The 7967-nt window shown below is 33.5% G+C and overlaps 1 protein-coding gene across 3 annotated transcripts; it reads left to right on the top strand.

The window, feature by feature from the left end:
• The first annotated feature begins 1253 nt into the window (after positions 1 to 1253).
• On the top strand, positions 1254 to 7181 carry LOC120085385 (U-box domain-containing protein 45-like). 3 transcript variants are annotated; one of them, XM_039041338.2, is made up of 3 exons: positions 1254 to 2082; positions 3113 to 4074; positions 6742 to 7181. In XM_039041338.2, exons 1-2 carry the CDS (start codon positions 1493 to 1495, stop codon positions 4029 to 4031), a joined length of 1509 nt encoding a protein of 502 aa, XP_038897266.1. In that variant the 5' UTR covers positions 1254 to 1492; the 3' UTR covers positions 4032 to 4074; positions 6742 to 7181. The 3 variants fall into 3 exon arrangements, with proteins under 3 accessions (XP_038897266.1, XP_038897267.1, XP_038897265.1); XM_039041339.2 differs by having other exon boundaries at positions 6747 to 7180; XM_039041337.2 differs by lacking the exon at positions 6742 to 7181 and having other exon boundaries at positions 3113 to 4291.
• The last annotated feature ends 786 nt before the right edge of the window (positions 7182 to 7967 follow it).

Below are 7967 nucleotides of genomic sequence, written 5' to 3'. Positions count from 1 at the left end.
ATTTGAGAGAAAATAGTAAACAATATAGAAAAGAGTTAAAAAAAAAAGATGAATGTAAAATAGTAAAAACTGTAGTAGATAGTAAATAATGTAGCAAATGGGGTTTTGAAATAGTGTTGAATGTAGCTAATTGGGAAATACAAAATAATATTTATTATTGCAAGATGTAGTTATTATAGTTTTAAGATATTTCTTGCCCCAAACACACCTTAAATCATTTTGAAAAGAATGTAAAGTATTTAATAACCATTCAAAATAGTTTTTGAAATACCTTCAAATTCTATTTTAAACCATTTTTATAAAAAAATAAAAATAATAAAAAAATAAAAAATAATAAAAATGACATTTTTGAAAAACACCTTTAATATTTTTATTATGTACATGTGCAATTAGTATTAAAAAAGTCAAAAGGAACTTCGGTCAATTGATGAATGAAACTTTAAAAGTTAGAAATAAAACTAAAATTTCGAGACTGATCCAATTATTTGAAAAGTACAAAGATTAAGATTTACATCTTTTCAAGTATAATAGTTGAATTTTTAGTCAAATTCTAAAAATAAAAATAAGTTTTTAAAAGTCCATTTTTTAGTTTTTAAAATTTGGATTGATTTTTTAAATCATTGGTAAAAAATAGATAACAAAAGAACATATTTAGAGATGAAAGTAGTATCTATAAGCTCAATGTTCAAAAACAAAAATAAAAAACCAAATAAAGTTATCAAACGGGACCTAATAACCACAAATTTCAAAGTTTAGAGGCAAAACTTGTAATTTAATTTTAAACAATCATATCGATAATTTTGTTACAAATTTACAATCCTTGACATTTGTTGAAAATTTATCAAACAAATTCGAATTTAGTTAGCGAGAAGAATGATCTTTGTCGAATATGCGAGACTTGTAAATTTATCAAATATCTTTGCTATTTTTAAATTTAAAATAAATTTATTTCTTAAAAAAAAGAATTTAGAATTTATCAACAGAATTAGTCTAATACTCATGACTTAATTCAACATTTAGAAGTATCACACCATATATTTTTTCAAATTTCAAATTGATACAATTGTTAGTACATGGATTTAATTCTTTGAGTATAACAAGAAAGATTCGAACCACCCACCTCATGATCATGGATACATATTAGATTAAATTTATTTTATTTTATTAATTTTTAATATTAGTATATAAAAAATTGAATAATAGTGATAAAAAAATAATGGAATTTTCCATATATATAGAAGGGTTCTAAAAGAAAGAGTGTAGAGTACTCCATCATTTTTGCCGCTAAACTTAAAAGCATTTCTCTGCTTTTGAGTTCTGAGTGTGAAGCTTTGTGAAACCAAACGAAAATTTCTCTGTTCTAAGAGATTGAAGAACAGAGCAGAATCGAACCAATAATGCATCTCCATTTTCTTCTTCTTCCTGCGGAGATTCCTCGTGCTGTTATTTTCCCTGCAATCTAGTCTCCAGAAGCAGTTTTCCAGTTTCCGATATGGCCAAGTGTCAAAGAAACGACGTCGGATCTGTAGTTTTTGACCGAGTCTCCACTTCTACTGCCGCCGGCAGCCATTTCCGCCTCTGCACTTCCTTCTCCACCGCTTCATTTCGTAGGAAGATTTTTGACGCTGTAAGTTGTGGCGGAAGTTCTCGCTATCGCTATCACCACGATGGCAATGTCGGTGGCGGCGATGGTACTGTTTCCTCGGCTATTAGGTCGTTGTCTGAGATTGTGAAGGAAAGGGAGGCAGTGAGGCCGAAACGCGCCAATGTGAAGTCGGAGAAGCTGTTCGATCTTCTTAAGTTGGAGTCATCGCCGGAATCGAAGCCGGAGACGAAGAAGAAGGAGGAGGTACTGGAAGACTTCAAAAGCGTGGTGAAGAAGTTGCAGGATGAGGATTTAGTGGAGAGGAGAGCAGCTGCGAGTCGAGTTAGGTTGCTTGCTAAAGAAGATGCAGAAGCGAGAGGAACGCTTGCAATGCTCGGAGCCATTCCGCCGCTGGTTGGAATGCTTGATTTGGAAGACGATGAATCTAAGATCGCCTCGCTTTATGCATTGCTCAATCTTGGAATTGGAAACGATTTGTAAGTTTTTTCTTGCTCTATCTTCTCTATGTTTGCTTGATTTTCACATGGTTTACTTTTAACGCGCGTTCTTGGCATCGGTTCCTTTTTATTAATCTCCATTTGTTCTTCATTCTGCTCGAGGTTTGTGATTCTCCCGTTTCTTTTTTCTTCTTTGGTGGGGGAGGGAATGGTACCGATGAGTCACTTTCAGTATTTTTTCTAATTTGTTTCAGCAATTTTTGTTTCATTGATCATTTTCATATTCCAAGTTCTATTCTTCTGATTCCATTGTGTTCTTTCATATTCCAATTTTGTTTATTTCCTTGGTTTGTCTGTATCTCCCCACAGTCATCCCCCCTTCCCTCTCGGAAAACGAGACATAAAAAAGATGTGTAATAGGACAGTGAAACTAAACAAAATGTCCTTGAGACATTGAATTGAGTAGTTGGGTAACTCTCTTTTTGTTTTCTTAAGACTATAGGTCAAATTACTTCTTATCTTGTTAAAAAAAAATAGCTAAATTAGAAAAATTATCCATCAAACTTTGACTATATCAAAAATATTCTTATTCTTTAGTCACTTTTCATAACCGGTTTAACACTATCTTTGAGAGGAGATACTCTAGAATTTCCTATAGAAATTGGGACTTTCAATAGTATGATGGTGACTTAGAATAGAAATTTAGATTGCACATCAATCTAAGTCACCACTACATTATTCTGGGTCTTATTTGTAAATAAAGTAATGAGAAATTTTTTTAACGATGAGCAAAGTTGCTACAAATTTTTAATCTGCTACCATTTACTGTCCTTTTTTTCCCCCTACATTTTCGTTCTGTGACTCACTTTTTTCTCCTTGACTACATTTTTTTGAATCTTGTACTGTCTGCTTCCATGACCATCATAGCCTTATCAAACTTCCCTCCCCTTGTCACGTGATGATCCTTTTTAGTCTTTTCTTTATCTCTAATTTGCATACATAGATTGACAACTTTGTATCCGGAGCTATTATTCTTTGAATTTTGCATAATTTTTCACCCCATTTTCAGGAACAAGGCAGCCATTGCTAAAGCGGGTACTGTTCACAAAATGCTCAAGCTGATAGAATCTGAAAGTTCCCCAAATCCATCTGTTTCAGAAGCCATAGTTGCGAATTTCCTCGGGTTGAGCGCATTAGATACAAACAAACTGGTAATTGGATCATCAGGTGCAGTTCCATTCTTGGTAAAGAACTTATACGACCCACATCAAGAAAGTAGTTCACAAGTCAAGCAAGACGCTCTACGTGCGCTTTATAACCTTTCTATTTTCCCATCCAATATTCCAATTATCTTAGAAACCAAGTTGATCCCATTTCTTCTAAACGCATTGGGAGATATGGAAGTAAGTGAAAGAGCCCTCTCTGTTCTAAGCAATGTGGTATCAACCCCAGAAGGTCGTAAGGCCATAAGCACTTTCCCAAATTCATTTCTTATACTAATTGATGTCTTGAATTGGGCTGATTCACCAGGCTGCCAAGAGAAGGCATCCTACATTTTAATGGTGATGGCACACAAATCTTACAGTGATAGACAAGTAATGATTGAAGCTGGGATTTCATCAGCTTTGTTGGAACTAACTCTTTTGGGCAGTACATTGGCTCAGAAGAGGGCCTCGAGGATTTTGGAGTCTTTGAGGATTGATAAAGGGAAGCAAATCTCTGATCATTTTGGGGGGAATTCTTCTGCTCCAATTTGTGGTTCTTTATCTTCTTTTACTAACCCAATTCTAGGTTCTGCTGAAGGTTTGGAAGGGTCGGATGATTTGGTGAGTGAAGAGAAGAAAGCTGTGAAGCAATTGGTGCGGCTGAGTTTGCAAAACAATATGAAGAGAATTGTGAAGAGAGCCAATTTGCCTCAAGATTTTGTGCCTTCTGATCATTTCAAGTCGCTCACATCAAGTTCCACTTCAAAAAGCTTGCCATTTTGAGTCCTCAACTACCTGAAGTCATGGCGTTATTGAAGATTCTGAAGTTAGTCTCTCTTCATAAATCCATCTATCTTGTGTAGTTTGAGTGTTTTTTTTTTCTTTCTTTCCTTGGGGGTTGGTCAATTGGCCTTTATTGTTTATCATAAAGTTAATATATTAGAAATATATTGGATTTGTTTTATAGGTTAGGCCAACTACATGTAAGTTCCTATCGTTGAATTTTACCATTTAGTCGTTATTGTTTGAAAAGTTTTAATTTAGTCTCTTTCGCTTTAACATTAATCTATTAAATTCTAGGAGTCAAAGTCACCTAAAAATACAACATTAAAACTCTCATTTCTTAGGTGTCTAATTCCTCTTCTAAATTATGCCAATTTAGTAAGTAACTTAAGTTGGTGTCTAGGGTGTTAAGTTGAGTTATGAAATTTAGAGTTAGGAAGTCTGAATTTAGGATGTAGAGTTGTAAAATAGAGTTCTTCAATAAACGTGCAAAAGAAAGAGTAAAAAATGGAATTTTTCGATAAATGTGTAAATTTCAATAACTTTAATAGTAAATACTATTGAAGTTGAGTTATTTAACACATACTATTAAAGTCGATAGACTAAACACTCCTTAAACTTATTCCAATCAATTTCAACATTCATTTTAATTTAGAAAAAGTTATAAAGCAAAGGACTAAATTGAGAAGACATCCCATAGATAGTTTAAGAGCACATTTTATGAACCCAATAAGTTTGGATTTACATGGTTCAATCTATGCCAAAAGGGTAATTTAGTGGATAAGGCTCGTAGAGGTTGTTTAACTCACCAACTTGAGTTAAATTGAATTGGTTAAAAACTCAAAACAACCAACCAAGTGTCGGACCTACCAACTTTACAAATCAGTGTTAAATAACTTCAAACCACGAACTTTAATAGTGTTTCATTATTTAAGTCAGCATATTGATCGAAAAACTACATCGTCTTTCCTTTGTCTCTCGTCCTTTCTCTAACTTCAATAGTGTTTCACAAGTTAGTGGTTCGATCCTACCTTTGGAATGATCGAGGAAAGGGTTTAGGTTTATGAAATTAAAAATCCAAGTGAAGAGTAAGATTAAATAACCAAAATTTATGGGATATATTCTTGAAATCCTAGAGTGGGATCGAATAACTAGAAGTGTTCGTACCATAGGATCTGCTAATCTCTGTGGATGAATTAGTGATAGAAGAAAGAGGAAGGGTCTTAAGATATGTTGAGATCCAAAGTATTGTAATAAATTAGTGGTACCCTTTGTCTCTCATACAGGTCCCCATAGAATTTAATATTTACACATCACTTATTTCTGTTTCAAACAGTGTGGGTCTATTTTTTTTATTTGTTTTTATCCTCCTAGAAAGAAGGAAACCTGAGAAAGCTCAATTTTATTTTTCTTCTTTGAAGTTGAAAGGTGTCGTTGAAACAGGGACTGCCTATTCGTGTCTTGGAATCTTTTACTTTTGTGATTTCATACCATGTGGCCTCTCTAATATTTTACTCTCTGCTTCTTTGGATCTCTAAAAATTTGAGTTGGACAGACTTTAACTCTTGCAGTTAAACATGGATTCTTCTACTTCTGTTTTGTTTATTGAAAAAACGTACAAGCAGTTAAAATAAAAATGGACGATGATGAACACAATGATACTAACAAGTGGACTAACAAAGAGATAAGTAGAGAGAGAAATAACACATAATATGTTAACCCAGTTCAATATAACTTTACCTACATCTGGAGGCTCAGGGCGTAATCGAAAAGAAGAATAGTAATATTCAAAAGGTTTACAAGAATGACTACTTAAAACCTTAGATAGGTATTTTGTTTAGACTTCCCTAAACTTGATGTCACCTATCTCAATATCTTCTCACAACTCAGGCTCCCCCTGAGTCCGAAACTTTTAGCTTGTTCGATCTCGCACGTTTAAGCTCTCCCTATACTCAATGCTTCTTTTTCAAGAATCACACACACAATGTGTAGATCCAGCCACACTTCATTCTTAGTCTTTCTGTAAGAGCCATACAAGAAGAACAACGTCTATCACCAAAAAACCTACCTTCAATCTATTTAATACTTCCTTATATAACAACGTCTAAAAAGGAAGGGACGGACAAGGTAACCAACATCAATACCAAAAAAGGTAAGCAAAAGGAATATTTCAAAACAAAACCAATCAGTTCAAACCGAAGTCAACCGAAAAAGATCTAACATTCAAATAAAAGAAAATTTACCTGTCAAGTCAACAATAACATTTATATTTGTTTATATGGTTAAATTACAACTTTCAGTCACTAAACTTTAAATTGTCGTGTTTTATATTTTAGTTTGTTTCTAGAAAGTTGTGTGTTTGAATCAAGAAACTACTATTACTAATACAAATGGATGGAGTTTTGAATTATTTTCTTTTGTCTTGTTTTCAAATGTTGCTATCCAATACAAGGTTTGGAGTATGGAGCTGGTGAAATTGAAAGGAACTAATGGAAAAAATTACATTTTTGGTCTCCAAAATTTGATTTAGGTTACTGATAATTTGTAGAAATACAAGTTATTCTGCCTCTTTTATCTAAAATAATTAGGAAAAAACTTTGAAAATGCAATAACTTGATAAGGAATTCATGAAAATAATTATATCATGCGATCACACACACACACAAAACCTGATATGTCTACAAAATGTTAAAAATCATACTTTGTTTAGTGCAGAAAATCTGTCAATGCAATCGGCTGAGTTCTCAACGCCAATATATGATCGCATAGTTGACCAAGTCGGTGGTTTTAGGCGATGAGATATGACATGACGTGTGGGTGATGAAAATCAAATCAAAGGTCAAGTTGGTAGTTGATAAGAAAGTTTCATTGCAGAACCAATGAACTTCTAACGCATAGTAGGTGGCGCATTAGGGTATGAAATTTAAGGCTCCTTATCAGGACAATCATTAGTAAAAGAAGAAAAGCTGCCTCTGAACGCCAATAAATACACCATGAAATCGCCATGCAACATGACACGAGAGGATAGGAAGAAAGTTCTACAAAAGACTCCACTTCTCTTTCCACTATTTATAAATCTTGAGGAAAAACTTAAGAATCACCTCTGGAGGCGGAAGAGGAACTTCAATCTTACACTCCTAGTGAAGCAGTCATCGATAAAGTCGGAGAAAGTAAGAAATTGCACACCATGGCTTGTTTCTCTATCTCTATTTCCTATCTTAGTGTGTTTATATTGTATAAACGTTGAAAAACCTCTTTTCTCGGTATGAATACATATTCAGTCCATATCCCATCCATCCTTTTTATTTTCATTATGGGCAACTAAATCATTCATGGGTTGAGAAGCATTTAGCTAACATGAATTAAACAATATTTAAACCATGCGTTCAACTTATTTTATGCATACTTATTGAAATGCTTGAATAACTCGAGATATTATTCTAAGTAGATTAAATCTAGATTCGAAAGAACTAGAGATTAAGAACTCATTAAAAAAGAAGAGAGGTTATTTAGAAATAAAGAAAGCTTTTGCAACATACATTCATCGCATGCATCCTAAAAATAAGATATTGTGGCTATGTACGTTGAAAAGTGTAGGTTATAATATCGACTACACTGCTTGAACACATGATTTATATATTTTCTTAGGAAATGTTAGTGAATATTCTTCTCGACCCTACCATCTCTCATTTGAATTTCACATTCATCGCATACACTGTTTCACTTAAGTGAAAATCCTATCGCATCCATTATACTAAAATTAATCTTAGCATTAGAATAGCATCAAAATTCATCACCTGTTTAGTGTTCAAATTGCATCAAGATCAGAACATTAGTTGTCAACGCATTCACACCAAAGTAATCCCCTAGTTCAATTTAGATTCACTAGGACTCTAATTGAGCTTATACTTGGGTTTAACTAGATAAAACAGTGCG

The sequence above is a fragment of the Benincasa hispida genome, chromosome 9, assembly GCF_027475165.1.
Source record: "Benincasa hispida cultivar pf3 chromosome 9, pf3_genome.v1.1, whole genome shotgun sequence".
Classification (NCBI taxonomy): domain Eukaryota; kingdom Viridiplantae; phylum Streptophyta; class Magnoliopsida; order Cucurbitales; family Cucurbitaceae; genus Benincasa; species Benincasa hispida.
The sequence above is the reverse complement of the archived record's forward strand: the minus strand, read 5'-3'. Positions and strand labels throughout refer to the sequence as shown.

Bases quoted from the DNA above. Each gene is read 5' to 3' on its own strand.
- LOC120085385 (XM_039041338.2), top strand. From the start codon at position 1,493: ATGGCCAAGTGTCAAAGAAACGACGTCGGATCTGTAGTTTTTGACCGA. The intron at 2,083-3,112 runs GTAAGTTTTTTC...CCCCATTTTCAG, and splicing joins CTTGGAATTGGAAACGATTT to GAACAAGGCAGCCATTGCTA.